We start from the raw sequence: 19581 nt of genomic DNA on the forward strand, positions 1-19581 counted from the left end.
TTGAGAATAGGCGATCATCTGTATTTAAGTCCCAGTGTTATTTTAGTTTGATCTATCTTCTATTATAATATTAATTCATATTTCAAATTAGTTTTTAATTTTTTGTCTTCAAATTAAATTTTTTAGTAATTTTGTATTTTTAAAAATATTTCTATATAGCTTTTACATTTGTAAATTAATTATTTTCCATCTAAAATCTATATATGTAACACTAGCTGGCCTCCGTTACACACACACACACACACATATATATATATATATATATATATATATATATATTACCAAAAAAACAAACAATTTTTAATAGTTTTAGTTAATAAGTCCCTAAGCATTCATCTGCTTTTTAACAAAGTTGGTTTAACTTTGTTTCAATCCTTTTCATAAAGCTTATAGAGGGATCTGCAGGTCTAAAGTATGTTTACTAAAAAGATCACATTACTACTAGGCCATTATTGTATCACAAGCATAGTTTATGGCTTTTTATTTATTTATTTTAAACTTTTTATAAATAGCCTAAAACCAGCCGAAACTGGTCAGGCTTGTCTGTCGGTTTTGGTGGCTTTCAGGAGGGAGACTAGTTTTAGCAGGGTTATTTAAAAGTATGTTTCTAGCTGGTCATTTTTGGAGCAGTAATGTCTCTGCAAATCATGTCCAACCCTTTTAATGTATTTGACCTTGAACGGTTCGTTCAGAATCATGACAATTTGTATCCCTCTCCGAATCATAACGGGATTCATTTTGTGCCTCCCCTAGCGGAGACGAAGCGGATTTACAATGTCATAAAAAGCAGGGATGAACGCCATGTCTGATCCCGCTGTTGAGGGGTAGAGAGAGCGAATAAAAGCGGGCGGACTTCGAGGATTCGAGTCTGAGCGCGGTACCAGGCTCGATGTCGGAAAGCACCGGGATTCCTCAAGGCTCCCCGGCGGTGGGCGCGGCGGGTTCGGCTCCGGCTGCACCAGGAGTCGGTGGAACCGAGTGTTCGAGCGCTGCTGTCGGTTCTGCACGTATTGCCGTCAAGAAGGCGCAGCTCCGCTCCTCCCCGCGTCCGAAGAAACTGGAGAAACTCGGCGTTTATTCCTCATGCAAGGTACGTTAGAGCGTAAAAACATTGTTTACGTCTACAGCGCAAAGAAAAGACTCGCTTTTATTTGTTTATCTGATAGCTGAAACTAGCTGTTACCTTACTTTACCCACTCTTGAATTTGCAAGCACAGCACAAAAAGCCATCTCTTTGTCCTCCATTCTTTTAACCTGCGAATGTGTGTTTTCGTGAGCTAGTACCTTAAGTTAATGCACAACAAAAAATAGATCAATGGACTAATCATTTCCGTGATCTGCAGAGATAATACCGCTGTGTTAGCCCATAGTGGGTAATATGACGTGAACATTGGGTGCTCTTGGCGGGTTGTCAATGTGTTTTTTCTTTTAACTGTAAATGTCGTTTTTTTATTGTATTTTGTCAAGTCAAACTGAAGTCTCATGGCGCTTTGGTGTGAGAGTTTTGCTAGAACAGGAGAGACAAACTGAAGTTGATTACTCAAGAGGCGAAAGCGGCGTCTTTGTTTTGACAGGATGACAGCTGCTGAAGGGGCGTGGTCTGTTGCTGGGGGGCGTCGTCTGCTCATTGTTGTCAGATCATGCACAAGAAGCATATGGAGGGCCAAATTATTCAAACGTTGAAATATCCTATCATGCATGATTTATGACAACCACAGTCAGGATTTGTTTTTTCCTATGTGCTCTCAGGTCATGAAAAACAGGATTTAATTTTTTTTTTTTTTTTTTTACACATTTTACAAGGAGATTTTCAGCATGTGCGTTTGTTTTTAACTGAAGAGATACTGTATTAAACAATACAGCAATAGCTCAGTAACTTTGTGTATTTAACAAACCAGTTAATACAATTAATACTATAAAATATGTTCAATACAGCTTCGATTATTGCAAATGCTTGTTCCCGTTTGACCAGCAGACATACAAGTTAAATGTCATGTGTGTTTGATATCAGAACATGAGGACGTGATTCCATCAAAGATCTGAAGGTACAACTCTCTGGAAGCCCAACTCAGACCATTTAGATAATGCTCACACAACCTCCAGTCTACCAGAGTATGTTGATTTACCCTTATTAGCTGATAATTCTGATTATATTCAAAATGGACAAATTTAGCTCTCCTCTCTGAGTAAACCTCAGACTGAAATCTACATTGATCTACTGTGGAAAAACTAGTGACCAGGTGTTTTCAAATGTCATCTGAAGTGAGCAGTGTTGGGGTAATGCATTACAAGTAATGTGCATTATGTAATCAGATTACTTTTTTGATGTAACGAGTAAAGTAACTCATTACAAGAAAAAACCTGGAACACACCAAGCCGACGCCAACAAACTAGTGGTGACGAAAGCAGACTGCGGGGTTGGGTCACGTCGGCAACGTCTGGGTCCAAAGTTGCCCTGATACACCAAACCGACGCTCGACACCCGGGCAAGTAGCACGTCCGTTCTGTGCCTGCGTAAGAAGAAATGCCTTTCCGTATCAGCAGGTGGCAGTAGCTGGATAGCCAATCAGAATGATCAAATGGCCCGACTGACCAATGAGTTCCGATGCCGATTCAACATGTCAAATCGGCCGAAAAAAGCCGACAAGGACCAACTTCAGCTGACGGTGCACACTGAACACACTGAGAAATCTTAGTCGGCCTCAGTTTAATTTTTTGACGAAACTGCAAATTAACTAATAACACAAATTTATTTACAGCCAAAATAGTTACTTCAGATGAAGTATTTTCAAGAACAACAGTCACAGTAATAGTATGAATTGTGGCTGAAATATAGATAGTGATGCATGATGTCCAATTTAGTGGACTGATGATTAATCAGAATGTCCTCCCAATCTAAAATCAATACTTGGAAAATTTAACAATGATATGACTCATTAGATGTTACTTGATGTTACAACATTTTTTTTGTTTTGTTTTACCTGCAAGAGTCTCCTAGGATAGAAGGAATGGATGGATATTCCGGAGCAACTTGGCATTTCTGACTGGCCGTCGGCCATCTTGGTTTGGAGAAAAACAAATTCCACATACAAAGGCTTGCCACTTGGTGGCAGTGTATAAGATGATGCACTAGAGTCCAGTCCACTTTAGTGGTTGATGTGCAACTATGCCATCAAAACCCAGGTATAAAATGGATTTTTATTAGCTGTCCACTGTAGTAACCTCTATGCGTGAAAGGGTTAAATACGTAAATTGTTAATAAAACATAAAAATCATTAAATTCATTAATTCCTCAAACAAATTAATAAATGTCTGTATTTCATTATAGTACTAGTTTGCCTTCACGTTTCATTTTCATCATTATCTTTGCAGTGATATTTAATTTAAAATCACCATGAAATAAAATGGACCATTCTTGTTTGTTTATGGAATATTGCAATATTTATTATAAATTATTTATTCTTGGGCATAATTTTTTTTTAAAAATTCATGTGCCCTCATAATCTTTAATCTAAATAAACTCCTCTCCCCCTTGCAATGACATCTCTTCTCTGGTGTTGTGTTTCAGCATGACATTGCAGCAATAACAGACCACAGCATTCCAATCAATTCCCGATAGACAAAATCAAAATTTTTTTTCTTGTTCGTGAAGCTGTTTCACTCGGATATACGTCACAATAGGGAATTTCTTTTCGTGCCGACTTGAAGCATGAGCAGCATGTGCCATTTCATTTCCATACGCAGGGTTACAGTTGTCGGTATATCACTCAACAATAGTGGGCGTCACTTTTTAAACTCGTGTGTTTAGCTGATGATTTAATTTTGATCAATTAACAGTGTTGGGGAAAGTTACCTTTAAAAGTAATGCATTACAATATTGCATTACTTCCTAAAAAAGTAACTAATTGCGTTACTTGGTTACTTTTTATGAAAAGTAATGTGTTACATTACTTTTGTGTTACTTTTTCTCACCTGGGCAGGGCTTGCTTGTTTGTTTTTTAATAAAAGTTGTATTTTTGGCAAATTTTAAGGCCCTTTCACACCAAAAGTGAAATTAATAAGCTTCAGGCTGAAGGAAATGCATATTACATTTGTACAATAGAGAGCACAGCTCAAATAAACCTTTCAGCTGTGCTGCCATTCTGGATTAAAGATGAACTGGATATAGGAGAAGGAAGTTCAACACTCTTATTTCTAAATCTAATCTAAAGTAATTTTTGCTTATTAGTATGGTCGAATTAGATAATTGAAGGTCAGCAGCAAAGACATTGGTTAATAAAGTGAGATTAAATACATAAAGTATATTTATGTAATTTAATATAGTTAATTATTACAGGTTTGCATAAAACCTGCATTTCACTCAGTGTTTTTTTTTTTGAGGAATACTGAATGTTTAATGCAAGTGAAATGAGTAAATGCATCTTCACATTTAGACTAGAAGTACTATAACCATCATGTTCACACAGCGCACACAACACCTCTGCAATTTATTTCTCTCAACATGGGGACAGGAGAGCTGTCAATCAATAAATGTGAAAAAGTAACTTGCACTACTTATTTGAAAACATATCTTCGATATTTTGTTGTAAATTGAAAAAGTAATGCGTTACTTTACTAGTTACTTGAAAAAGTAATCTGATTACATAACTTGAGTTACTTGTAATGCGTTACCTCCAACACTATTAATTAAGCCCTCCACAGAAACAAGCATTAAAATCATAGATTAAGCAAGACTAAATACAATTTGTACTCCTAAAACCTGTAAATCAGGAATTCTCTATAGACTTTAAGGATGCCAGCATTTAAGAACGTACTTTAAGGTTTTGGGATTTATGCATAAAAAAATAAAAAGTTTTTTTTTCTAGATTCTATTGTTTCAATGCAGTGTTTCAATACATGTTGTAGTAGCTTTACTGTTTATTAGTTATTAGTATGAACTTATTCCTAATGTAGCCTTTTTAGTGTGTGTTTTTGACTGATCTGTTTTGTCCTCACACAGGCTGAAGGAGCTTGTAAGTGTAATGGCTGGAAGAGTCAAAATCCACCACCAACTCCGCCCCCTCCAACCCCGCCCAGGGCCGAGCAGCCAATTGCTGTTAACTTAATGGAGCCATGCAGAAGCTGCAGCCACGCCCTTGGTAATGACTGCTTGTGTAATAATAGAGCACAACAGTAGAGTTCCGGAAGATAAAATCCCGTTTCTCTCATCCATAGAGAAATTTATGTTCGGTGTTATAAAATCAAAAATGATTTATATGCTATAGGTTGTTAAGCAATAGTATGTTTTTACACAAACAGCTTACACAAATGACATATTTAAATATTTTGCAGTAAACTAAAAGTGTATGTTATTTTATATTTAAAATAAATACCTTATAGTCAACAGTTTTATGATTCAGCTACATCATTTGTATGGCTTCTTTCATTCTTTTGTGTTTCTGGCCAGGTGACCATGTGACACACCTGGAGAATGTGTCAGAGGAGGAGATGAACAGATTGCTTGGAATCGTACTGGATGTGGAGTACTTGTACACATGTGTTCATAAAGAGGAGGATCCTGACACTAAACAAGTTTACTTCTCTCTCTTCAAAGTGAGTCTAATGTACATGTTGTGCAGTGGTGTTTTGCTGTTTTGGAAATATTAAAAATATTGATCACTAAATGAAACGGTGACACTTATCTCTTTTATATATTACAATGAATATAATTATCAAAAATTGAAAGAAGCCTAAGACTGCATTATTTGACAAAATTCCAGTAAGAACAGTAATATTGTGAAATATTATTACAATTTAAAATAATTGTTTTCTATTAATATGTTTTAAAATGTCATTTATTCCTGTGATTGCAAAGCTAAATATTCAGCGGTCATTACTCTAGTCTTCAGTGTCACATGATCCTTTAGAAATCATTCTAATATACTGATTTCGTGCTCATAAAACATTTCTTATCAATGTTACTTAATATTTTTGTTGAAATTAAGAACAGCATTCATTTAAAATAGAATGTTATGATCTTATGTCACATCATAAATGTCTTTACTGTCACTTTTAATCAATTTAATGCCTCCTTTAGTTGCTGAATAAAAGTATTAATTACTTTCAAAAAAAAAAAAAAATCTTATTGACCCTAAACTTTTGAATGGTACTGAATATTAATGTAAATTTACATTTGGCTGTATTCTGTTTGCTACTATTTGTCCATCTTACCTACTTTGTATATATATATATATATATATATATATATATATAATATATATATTATTTTAATTTCTTAGTTGCTACGGAAATGCATCCTGCAGATGGGAAGGCCAGTCGTGGAAGCTCTGGAAAGCCCACCTTTTGAAAAACCAAGCATTGAACAGGTATGCTTTGAACTGCATTGAATATCTAGTATTAAATATTTGGTTGCATCCTTGCTAAATAGTACTAAACAGTAATAACTTTTTACAGCAATTACTTTTTCTTCACCATCATGTTCAAACATCATATCAAAAACAATATCAGCATCAGGAAGTGTGAAGCTGCAGACATAGATAAACCGCCAAAGAGCTCAACAGTAGCTTTCTTCTGAAACAGCCATTGATGAAAACAGGACATTTTGAGGAACCTCTTTAGTGTGTAATGTTGCTGTTTGAGCATAAACAAGGATGTGATATGATTCTCTATATCAGTAAGCAACGTTTCTGAACTCCCTGAAATACCTCGATTGTAGTCTTGAGTTTTCTTCCGGGAGCACACACATTACAATATTCCTCATTTAAATAATTCTCGCCCAAGGCATATGCAAAAAAGGGGCGAGGCCTGGTTGAGTTAAGTTAGTAGTGTGTTGAAACTCACGGTTGTGGTAAGAGGGTGTAATTTTTCAAAGCACACTTGAAGCAGTTGGCCAATCACAACACGCTGTTCCAGCCAACCAATCAGAGCATATTGTGCTTTTTGGAAAGAGGGGCTTTATAGAAACAGGAACTAAACAGAGCATTACTGACAGACAGGGAGGGAGAAAGGGAAAGGGAAGTGCTTCAACTATGTAAAATATGTGAAAAAATGTTTTTTGAACAAGCATGCCTGAAAACCTATTCTAGTAGACGCAAAAAAGTAAATCAAGAATTTGAAAAAGGGCTTTGACAACATTTTCTGGGTTACCACAGCTCTCACGTTTCTTGGTTAATTTGTAGGCAGTGTACTTTGCATGTGATTAACGAGTCAAAGAGATACCAAATAACACTAGACACATTCCTGACATCCTTGCTGTTGGTGTCACACATGTTTTTTCATGTTGTTTTTGTTGCAGGGTGTGAACAACTTTGTACAGTACAAGTTTAGCCACCTACCCTCTAAGGAAAGGCAAACGATTGTGGAGCTCGCGAAGATGTTCCTCAACCAGATAAACTACTGGCAGCTAGAGACGCCCTCACAAAGAAGGCAAAGAGCACCTGATGATGACGTAGCTGGTTATAAAGTCAATTACACCAGGTGACTGATATTTTTTTAATTCAGGGTCAGAGAGGAGGGTCTAATTTTCTTAAAAAAAAAACCTTATTCCCCAGGTTTCACAGACAAGGCTTAAGCTTGTCCTAGACTAAAATGCATGTTTGCACTGTTTTAACTGAAAGTAACTTGCACTGACATGACATTAAAATATGTCAGTGTAATTGTTTTGTCTTAAGATGCACACCAGTAATGTTTTTTTCTAGAGAACGTTTATAAAAGCTACTTAAAGGTGCAATATGTAAACTTTTTGCAGTAAAATATCCAAAAACCACTAGGCCAGTGTTATATATTTTGTTCACTTGAGTACTTACAATATCCCAAATGTTTCCAACTATTTGTAAATCGTGAGAAAATTGCAATTTTAACCAAGGCTCCGGGACGTGTGAGGAGTCGCCTGTCAATTGCGTCATACCCGCGTTACCCTCGGTTTCCGGTTTAGTTTTGTAGAACCATGGAAACACCAAGACGCTTTAATATATATCACATTTTAATAGACAAGGGAACAACGGTTTTGATATATTTATAGACAGAAAACTAATTGTTGTTATATACTGTAGCTCAACACGTTTAGTCTTATTGTTTAAATCTATTTTTCTTGATTTTTTTTTTTTTTTTCTTTACCATGCCTCAGAGAAAAACACTATTTTGTCAAGTAGCTAACATAGCATAATCAGATGCAGCTTTATTTTCAGTAACAGTAATACAGAATTACTCCATCATACTATACGTTTTAAAATTAGTTGCATGCCATTTATCAACACAAGCCATCCGGCATTTAATATGATATTCTAAAATCGATCTAGCTTACTGAAGTGTACAACAAGTGTCTCACCGCAGCCACCGAGTGAACGCACAGAGTAACGTTATAACATCATTTTCAACACACACAAATGTATCTAATATGATAAACAGAGCTGCGTTACCTCATACTCATGACTGGAAAAGAGGAAGCAGCGCCGGCGACTGTGGCATAATAAAAGTTCCGCTACTCGTGAGGCGTGTGTTACGCAATCGCTCCAGCGGCCTCGTTCAGCTCCCACAACACTCGGTCCTGCTCTGCTTCATACTACAGTAACATTAATAATCGCTTCCATGAACATGATTTCTTCCCAAGTCCTATCCCTATTCTTTTGCACTGTCCGTTGAGGTGAAGACCACATGTCCCAAGATTCTGCCCTCAAACTTGGCGTCTTCAAGCTACGTGTTTTGAATAGGCATCTAGCGACCTCTAGCGGACAGAATTCTTACATACTACACCTTTAAATGCCCCAATTAAACTAAGGCCTAATCCTGGCTTAGGCTAAACCCTGTCTGTGAAACCGGGCCTTAGTCATTTAAAGATAACATGAAATAACAATTGGCCCTATTTATTTTCTTAAAGTCAGCATGAAACAGAAGTTGCGATTAGTTTTTTTTTCCCCTTTGACATATCAGAGTGAAACAAAGAAAAAAATGTAGAGCCAGACTTGATTTTTATCTATCTGGAATTGAGTGGATCGTTGGATGTTTGTGGTTTGCTATTGCTGTAATCTTACGTAACAGGTCGTCCCACCCTCACGCCGAAAACAGAAATTGCAAGTGCATGTCATTGCAAGTGGCAGGGGAAGTTATTTTGATTTAAAGATTACGAGGCCACATGAATTAAAAGAAAAAAAAAAAAAAGATGTGCACGGATAATTCATTCACAATTAATACTGTAGAATTCCATAAAAAAGATTTGTAAATTTTGATTTCGGTGACTTTAATACACATTTCTGGTCTTCTTGTGTGTTTTTGCTGCAGGTGGTTGTGTTATTGTAACGTGCCCCAGTTCTGTGACAGTCTTCCTCGGTATGAGGCCACACAGATTTTCGGACGCACTTTTCTGCGCTCTGTGTTCACCATAATGAGGAAACAGCTGTTGGAACAGGCCCGACAGGAGAAAGATAAACTACCGCCTGAGAAACGCACACTCATTCTCACACATTTCCCCAAGTAAGCACACAACCACACAGACAGACATTACCACAAATAAAGCCCAAAGCATACTTTGGTTTTTAGGCTAACATACCACGTCAGTGTACAGTGTGCATGACGCAAATTTCATCACCAGAATAGTATGTTTGTACTGTATGCACGACGCCCGATTTTTCTGACCCTGCTTACTTTGTACATGCCGGTCGCACATGTGCATTGAATTTGTTTTGCACTAATTAGTTGTTCCACAAGGTGGCAACACTGACCCGGGCCGTTGTTTCACAGTAGAAAACTAAACTAAAGAGATGCAGCAACAACAAAAGGCAAAAGACATTTTTATCGGTCATAACTTCTGAAGAAAAATAGCGCAGACACTAGACAAAGATGAAACTTTCTAGAACGCATGTGTCGACCGCCTGTGTTCAAATGGAGTGTACTTTGAAGGGCTACACGTTCGACTGTACACATACATTGGCGTATGCATTAAAAAACAAAGTATACTTTGGGCTTAACAGGTTGATATTGTGTGTATGTGAATGTGTGTTTGTTGTGCCTAGGTTTTTGTCTATGCTGGAGGAGGAGGTTTATAGTCATAATTCGCCCATCTGGAGTGAAAACTTCATGGTTGGTTTATCAGGTGGACAGATTCCCACAGGTGATTAGCAATGTTAGAGTTAACTTTATTCAGTCACATATGTGGCATGGCTATGTAAACAAACGTTTCTGTTCTCTGATTGGTGCAGTTATCAGTGCCCCACCCGTGACCCGCCCCCTGTACTATAGCAGTAGTCCCGCCCCAGTGGAGCTGGCTGGAGGAGGCAGCGTAAGCCCAGCCCGGAAAGCAGCATCCGGTCTGGAACCCAATCCAGGTATCAACTTATTTCATAGTATTTTATTCAAAATTGCTTTGCCATTTATGTAGTCTTAATGATAAATCTACTCTACTGTTCAAAAGGTTTTTTTTTTATTATACTTTTAGGATGCATTAAATTGATCAAGTCAAGTGACAGTAAAAATATTACTTTGTTATAAAAGATTTCTATTTAAAATAAATGGCTTTCTTTTGAACCTGCAATTCATTAAAGAATACAGAAAAAAAAGCATCACGGTTTCCTCATAAATATTAAGTAGCACAACTGTTTTCAATATTGATGATCATAAGAAATGTTTTTTTGAGCACCAAATTAACATTAGAATCATTTCTGAAGGATCATGTGACACTGAAGACTGGAGTAATGATGCTACATTCAGATTTGGGAATAAATTACTTTTTAAAATGTATTCAAATAAAAAACAGTTATTTTAAATTGTAATTCTACACTGTAAAAAAATCCCTGTAAAATTTACGGTAAAAAATATATATATTGTAATAATTACATAATTATAGTTCATAACTATTTATTTTACACACTGTAAAAAAAATTCTGTTAAATTTATGGTAAAAACAGTTTAACGGTATTTTACCGTAAAATTACATTAAGTGTACCCTTAGATCTATTACAGTTATTCACCGTATAAAGTACAGAAACTTTCTGTAAACTAATTAACTGTTTTTCACTGTAGCATTTTTACAGTCTTTTACCGTTAAAATCACAGTCATTTTTTACAGTGTAGTTCACAATATTACAGTTTTTACTTTTTTTTTTTTTTACTTGAAGTATAATATTACAATAATTTAACAACTCATTTGTAGTTCATGGTTCTTGGATGATGTTGACATTCAGGTAAACCAGTGTTTCTCAAACTTTTTCTGCCATTCCCCACTTTGGAGGTAGGGAAGGGTTCCGAGCCCCACCTGTCCCCAATCGCCCCAACAAAATGTCAATAAACTAGGCTTTAAGTTTAATACATTTAATGTATTAATTTATTTTATTAACATTACATTTTAAAACATTACATCAAATAACAGCATTAAAAACTTTATTTATTATATATAAATTATAAATTAAATATTATTTGAGGGTTTTATTGTTTCCATGGCAACACGTCATGCTTGTCACGTCATACACCGCAGCCACAATAAACACTGTATGACAGATGTAACGCTTTTATTTCGTTTCTCCTTTTTTTTTTTCAAAATATTCACAAACTTGCTTACCATGTCATCAACTATCTGATATTCCGATTCTCAAATATGTATAAGTGAGTGTGTTTTGTCGTTTAAAAACGTTAATAAATGATCTTGATCTATAACGCGAGATGGGCGCCGCCATGTTTGTTTGCGCAGCTGTTCAGAGAGTCCTGTCAGTCAGATTTATAGCACGTGAATTCAGCAATTTCTCCCGAAATCCATGTAAGTAAGTGGCCGGTGATCTGGGAGAAAAATAGAGTAAACTTTATAGTTACTTATACTATGTGTGTCTGATATGAATAATATGAATTCTGATATGAATAAAAAACTAATTATATTTGAATTGATTGTTACTGCTGCTTCCATAGACATCAGTATGTACTTTACAAACTCTAAATGCATTGTTTTACTAGTACTTATGTATATTTAAATGTCTGACACCTAAAATAAACATTATGTTGTTGAAAACACTGCATAGTTGTGACAAATGACAAGCGCTGCTGAACGCGTCCATCTCTGGCTCAGCGCCAGCCAAAGCGCGAAAGCACCGTTTGAATCTGGCAGTTAAGTGACGTTACTGAACGTTATAAATCCCATATGTGGGACCGTACTCTCAGGGGCACAGAAATAAAAATCCCATATGTGGGACAGGACTCTCAGGGGCACAGAAATAAAAATCCCATATGTGGGACAGGACTCAAAAGGTTAAAAGAGATGGGCACAAACATGTCCAAATTTCCTCACGTTTGTCGCGCCCCACCTGTCATATCTCTATTCCCACCAGTGGGGCGCGCCCCACACTTTGAGAAACGCGAAGGTAAACAAATAAAATATAACATTATTGTAAGGTTTTTATTTTAATTATTTAAAATTATCTATTCATTTTTTATGCTTTGAATATTTATTAGCTGTTTATCAACTCACAAACCCCCTGCAGTTCCTCAAATTAATAGGCATTTTATTGTATAGTTATAATTTATAATAATAACACTCTATATGATTGTATCATTACTTTATGATTTGTCTTTTTCTTAATTTTATGTTATTAAGTAACTTTAAAATACATTTTTATCCATTTAATCCATTCATTTAAATACCATAACATCATATTTTATATGATAATATAGAATATCATATGATATTATACTACATCAAATGTACTGCAGAGAGTTGATGTATTAAAGTTGTTAAATCCTTTTGAATCTGATTAGAGGGTCTGTGAAGAGTGTTACTAAAGCATCACAGTGACCACTGATCTTAATATCTTAATAGATTTGACCCTATGCACACATGTAGGTGGAGAAAAGCGAAAGCCTTCTGAGCTGTTATCTCACGAGGACTGCAAACGACCTCGTGTGGTTGGTGACATTCCTATGGAATTAATTAATGAAGTCATGTCCACCATTACAGACCCTACAGCCATGCTGGGACCAGAGGTAAACACAGAGAGTGTGTCTGATGACATATGGCAGTGCTCAAACTCGAATTGTAGAGAATGGACCATGAAAGTGTTTAACTGTATCTCTTTCTCTCAGACCAGTCTTCTCTCAGCTCATTCTGCGCGTGATGAAGCTGCTCGATTAGAAGAGAGGCGCGGCGTCATCGAGTTCCATGTCATTGGAAACTCCCTCAACCAAAAGCCCAATAAGAAGATCCTCATGTGGCTTGTTGGCCTGCAGAACGTCTTCTCACATCAGCTGCCCCGCATGCCTAAAGAATACATCACACGCCTCGTATTTGACCCGTATGTTTTACTATTATACCTGTTTTAATGCATTAAAGACCTTTGTCTGATGCTCATTGTAACAAGTCTGTTGTGGAGTATTTAAACCCCTATTATGCTATTTTAAAGGTTCCTAATTTAGTTTTGAGGGTCTCCTACAATAGGTTTACAAGGTCAAAAAATACTTGAATTTTTTGAATTTTTGGTATGCATACTTGTAGTGTATGCTGGAAACTAAACACCCATTACAAAATCTGAATTTCAGATTCAGAGGCATACTTAGCACTTAAAGGGTTAGTTCACCCAAAAATAAAAATAATGTAATTTATTACTCACCCTTATGTCGTTCTACAGCCGCAAGACCTTCGTTCATCTTCAGAACACAAATTAAGATATTGTTGCTAAAATCCGATGGCTCAGTGAGGCCTCCATTGAAAGCAAAGCCATTCAAACTCTCAAGATCCATAAAGGTACTAAAACATATTTGAAACTGTTCATGTGAGTTCAGTGATTCTATCTTGATATTATAAAGTGACAAGAATACTTTTTGTGTGCCAAAAAAACAAAATAATGACTTTTCAACAATATCTATATGGGCTAATTTCAAAACTCTGCTTCAGAGCTTTACGAATCGAATCAGTGAATCAGAGCGCCAAAGTCATATGATTTCAGCAGTTTAGCCGTTTGATAGGAGATCCGAATCACTAATTTGAATCAAAAGATTCATAAAGCTTAGAAGCTTCATGAAGCAGTGTTTTGAAATCAGCCCATATAGATATTGTTGAAAAGTCGTTATTTAGTTTTTTTTGGCGCACCAAAAATATTCTTGTCGTTTTATAATATTAAGATAGAACCACTGAACTCGCATGAACTGTTTCAAATCTGTTTTTAGTACCTTTATGGATCTTGAGAGTTTGAATGGCTTTGCTCTCAATAGAGGCCTCACCAAGCCATCGGATTTCATCAACAATATCTTAATTTGTGTTCCGAAGATGAACGAAGGTCTTACAGGTGTAGAACGACATGAGGGTGAGTAATAAATGACATTATTTTCATTTTTGGGTGAACTAACCCTTTAATACGCAGTGATGCGAATAGTAATGATGGCGTCGATTTTACCATATCAAGTCCGCATACTCATCCTTTGGAAGTGAATGCAAAGTTGATGCAACTACAGAAGGCAGGTCAAAGTAGGCATTTGCGGGACCTTTGCAGACCTTTTACATTCACAAACAGCTATACAAAACTACATTATTTGGGGTACTTATAAACTGGTGCTTTTCTAAAATTTTAACAGTTAACTTTGTTTTGATTTAGGGTTAAATTGTATTTGGTTAATGTTAACTTATTGCTTCCTGTGAACTGATGGCATAACATTGTTATGAGTCAATATATTTCCTCTTTAAACAGGAAGCACAAGACTCTTTCTCTGATTAAAGATGGCCGTGTTATTGGGGGAATCTGCTTCCGGATGTTTCCAACTCAGGGCTTTACTGAGATTGTGTTCTGTGCCGTCACCTCCAATGAACAAGTCAAGGTGTGTTTTCTTATAAACACTGTGATGCATTTCCATTACTATTTGTCATTTCTCCTTCCTCACTAATTCCTAGCTTGATCTTTATTCATTTAATTGCTGTTTAAGGGTTATGGGACTCACCTGATGAACCATCTAAAGGAGTATCACATCAAGCATGAAATTCTCAACTTTCCTCACCTACGCTGATGAATACGCCATTGGCTACTTCAAAAAGCAGGTTAGTGCAACCGTTCTGACCATGTTTTTTTCTTTCTTCCATTACAACTAAAGTGGATGGTGAATTATACTGAGTCTGACAAGCTCCAAAAATGACTAAAAACATGGATTTTCTGCCTAACATTTAATTTTGTGTTTTATTATTTAGTTTTAAAAATAAAACAATGATGGGTTGGAATAACATGAAGATAACAATGAGAAATATTTCATTTTTGGTCGCTTTAAGTATATGTCCATATCCTTATTTTGTTACTCTTGTTTCATGTCAGGGATTCTCGAAGGATATTAAAGTGCCGAAGTCTAAGTATGTGGGCTACATTAAGGACTATGAGGGAGCCACTCTCATGGGCTGTGAACTGAACCCCTGCATCCCTTACACTGAGTTCTCCGTCATCATTAAGAAACAGAAAGAGGAGTGTGTGTGTGTGTGTGTGTGTGTGTGTGTGTGTGTGTGTGTGAGAGCATGAGATCTGATGTGTGTCAAAGAGGTTACTCAGTATGGTAATATTCATGATTCTGTTATCGCTTAAAGGCTTTTCTATTTCTTTCTCACCCTTCTCTCAGATCATTAAGAAGCTTATAGAGCGCAAGCAAGCGCAGATTCGTAAAGTCTACCCAGGCCTGTCCTGTTTCAAGGAGGGAGTTCGCCAGATTGCAATTGAAAGCATTCCAGGAATCCGTATGTCTTACTTTGATATATAATTTTTAGATTTTTTTTAAATAATAAATATATTTATAATGATATTACAATATTTTATGTAATTTATTTTACAGTAAATTATATAATAAATGATTATTATATTATGTTACTGATTTTATTATAAAAAATATTGTTATTTTAATAATTTAACTATATATATATATATATATACAGTATTTTTTTTCTGTAAGATTTTTAAAATGTTTTTAAGAAAAAGTAATGTTCTCTTATGCTCACCAAAGCAGATTATTTTATCAAAAATACAGTATTATTACAATTTAAAATTTCTATTTTAAAGTATTTTAGAAAAGCTGAATTTTCAGCATATTACAGTCACATGATCCTTCAGAAATCATTCTAATATGCTGATTTGCTGCTCAAGAAACATTTCTTATCATTATCAATGTTGAAAACAGTTGTGCTGCTTAATATTTGTGTGAAAACCATGATATATTTATTAAGGATTCTTTGAATAGAAAGTTCAAAAGAACAACAATTATTTTAAATATTAATGTAAATATTACCGACTAAATATTTCTGAATAGTATTGTTTATATATATTTAATTTAAACTTTAATGTACTTCTGTCTTTGGACAGGTGAGACGGGGTGGAAGCCTTTAGGGAAGAGGTGAGTGTGTATCTGTTAGTCACAGCTAAATAAATCTTATGTAACTAGTTTGTTGTAGTTTTGAAAAGATGTTTCTTTTTTGTGTCACTTTTCACAGCAAAGAGCTGAAGGATCCTGACCAGTTGTACAGCACCTTGAAGAACATCTTACAGCAGGTCAAGGTAATGTATATCTGCTTGGCTTTACATGTTTCAAAAACAATATTTATGAAATAACATACAGGACTAATGAGGAATATGTATTGTACCCCTCAGTCACACCAGAATGCATGGCCCTTCATGGAGCCTGTAAAGAAGAACGAGGCACCTGGTTATTACCAAGTCATCCGCTTCCCTATGGGTATGCAAAGATCTCTTATGTACTGGTATACCGATAGACATGATAGATCGGTAGAAATTTGTCAACCGGTGGAGATTTTGAAATATTGTCTCTGTTGTGGTCGCCATCACGAAAACGTATCATTTGAATGCATTTTTAAACCTTGTGGCTTAAAAACAAGTGATTTAAAACCATTCAAGTGCAATAATCAGCAAAAGAAACTGTTTCTGAGCGCACACACCTGAAAAAGAACTTAGTTCAGTACTCACACGCTGTATGAGCAACAGCTTTATGCGTGCGTGAGTACTGAACTGAATTCTTTTTGCCGCCTAATTGGGCTTGAATGGTCAAATAGACACACTTATATGCCAAAATGACAATTTTCGGGAATACCCTCGTAAACACGTTCATTTATGTCTTAAGTGAACATAAACAGTTGAGAAAGAAAGCTCTTATGTAACAGTATATTAGATAATTGCGGCAGTGACAGCAGCCTAATAAACCTGCTGCTGTCTGTGTCATTAATGTTAATCAAGCAACAAAAGAAATAAGAATATTTCTCCCTGATCTTGACTGAATCACTTTTGTAACTTTAATAAAAATTAATGTATATTTAATTTACACAGTGCCGACTGTGCAGTGTGCTGTGTATGCAGTTGTACATTTGATTACTTTATACAATTTATGTAGTATTTCTTATTTCTAATGCTTGAAGTTTTTCAGGTAGGTCTATTTCATTTTTTTTTCTATTGTAGTTTTTGTGCTTTTGCTTGTAATCAGTTTTTTGTTCTTATTTTATCACTGTTTGTCTTGTTTTTTACTTATTAGTTAGGCTAGTATTCGTTTTTTGTGATACTGAAGTTGATGAGATTTATGAAATTCCATGAACATGAAATGGTTTCAAAAATGTTGATATCATCATAAAAACCTTATTTAAAGCAAAAATAACTACATTGTGATATGTATGTCATTATAGTGAATTCAGGATATATGATTTTGGTCCTACTGCCCATCCCTGAATGAATGTTATTGTGCATTGTAGACTTGAAGACGATGAGCGAGCGCCTGAAAAGTCGTTACTATACCACGCGGAAGCTGTTCATGGCCGACATGCAGAGGATCTTCACTAACTGTCGAGAGTATAACCCTCCTGAAAGCGAATACTACAAATGTGCCAACCTACTAGAGAAATTCTTCTACACCAAGATCAAAGAGGCGGGCCTCATCGAGGCTATGTAATCCAGCTAAGGGGTGCAAGCAGTCCGTTTCCCTCTTCCCCTCCCTTTTCTCTACCTCTTTTTCGCAACATTTATCATATATAACTCCCTCAGTGTTTTTGCATCAAAAGGAGGGTTGTTTGAAATGCAGGCGTTTGGTGTGTGTGAATATCCGCATGACCACCATATGTGGAAAAAGTCTCTTTCTTGTCTTAAAAATTCCTTCTGCCAAAATTGCGGAACAATTTTACGGTATGTACGGCTGTATGCATTTGGCGTGCATGTGTTCATGCTAGTGTGTGTGTATATAATAGTGAAAATCTGTTTATATAGATCAATTTTATGAAAAACTGTATATTTTATATAGTACCAACCAAGAAAAATTACTCTAATTACCTAATGTTATACCTTCAAACAGCACTTATTTATTATTAAACTTAAAGAAATTGTGGTAAATACTAGTATTCATACGATGAATATTCCTAATCAGAAACCCGCACATTTGCGGTCTTTACCAGAGCTTGTACGTGACGTGGTGTAATGAGGAGCATTCCCTGTGCAGTGACAAAAACAGTCTTAATATGCTAATGAGAACGTACGGAATCTGTATGTAAAGATGACACGTGCAATGACTCCTACTATTGTTGTTTTCTAAAATATTTGTACTTTTAAATACTTAAGAAGAGATAGGCTTTGTACTACATTCTGGGAATTGGGGGGAAAAGGCTATTTTAAGGTCTTTGTACCTTTGCTTTTAAAGACATATTATGTCTTTTAAAGACTTTTGCTTTTAAAGCATATTTTATAGAATGATTACATCTTTAGAGCAACTAATGTGAAAGAAATGTCTACTTTTGTGTTGAACTGTTTCAGTAATGTTGCACAAACTGCACATCCTTTTTTTTTTTTTTGTTCTTGCACTTTTTTAGCTCTAGAAATTGTTAAATCAAAGAAAAAAATCACAATCATCCATTTCTTGTGTTAATACACCTGTTAATGTTTATTTTATTAGTAATCGGATGACATTTTTTGTCAGCTGACCAATTTAGGTATGTTATTAAGCAGAAAATGCATATGTCTGTATATTTTTATTGAAAATGAGTCAACAGACTGGAGTTTCTGGATTTGTGCAGAATTTGCTGGTCTAGTCTAGCATATCACCATGTAGCTTATAACAGTGTTTCAAATACTATAAAGCCAAGTAAAAAAAGTTTATTTACTCATCCAAGAAACCTGTTTCCTACATAGCTGTGCTCGTGTTTTGTCTCTCCACGATCTCTACAAGACAATAAAATAATTTCAAATCAGTAATACCAGCATTTATTTATTTATCATTAGTTCATTTGTGCTAATGACCGGCTGCCTGTTTTTTCTCCACCTTTTTCCTGAGCAATCGATGAGCGCCGTCATGATGGATTCTAACCCGTTTGGAACCCATTGTTAAAATGGGGTAAAAAGAGCGACTTGTATATAAGAGTGAACACAAATTAAGATATTTTTGATAAAATCTGATGACTCAGTTAGGCCTCCATTGACAGGAAGATAATTAACACTTTCAAATGCCCAGAAAGCTACTAAAGACATTTAAACTTACAGTTCATGTGACTATAGTGGTTCAACCTTAATGTTATGAAGCGACCAGAATACTTTTTGTGTGGCACAAAAACAAAATAATGACTTTATTCCACAATATCTAGTGATGGGTGATTTTAAAACACTG

At 35.6% G+C, this 19581-nt stretch overlaps 1 protein-coding gene across 1 annotated transcript; it reads left to right on the top strand.

Annotated features, from left to right (window-relative positions):
• The first annotated feature begins 327 nt into the window (after positions 1 to 327).
• kat2b (K(lysine) acetyltransferase 2B) lies at positions 328 to 19172 on the top strand. The gene is given in 19 exon segments (XM_048202337.1): positions 328 to 1090; positions 5000 to 5138; positions 5447 to 5592; positions 6279 to 6365; positions 7295 to 7476; positions 9277 to 9468; positions 10008 to 10105; positions 10194 to 10319; positions 12818 to 12957; positions 13057 to 13265; positions 14655 to 14781; positions 14887 to 14949; positions 14951 to 14998; positions 15267 to 15410; positions 15562 to 15676; positions 16296 to 16326; positions 16424 to 16487; positions 16581 to 16665; positions 17687 to 19172. Coding segments are annotated over 19 exon segments (2394 nt in total). The 5' UTR covers positions 328 to 889; the 3' UTR covers positions 17884 to 19172.
• Positions 19173 to 19581: the final 409 nt, after the last annotated feature.

Source organism: Megalobrama amblycephala, linkage group LG9 (assembly GCF_018812025.1).
Source record: "Megalobrama amblycephala isolate DHTTF-2021 linkage group LG9, ASM1881202v1, whole genome shotgun sequence".
Lineage (NCBI taxonomy): Eukaryota > Metazoa > Chordata > Actinopteri > Cypriniformes > Xenocyprididae > Megalobrama > Megalobrama amblycephala.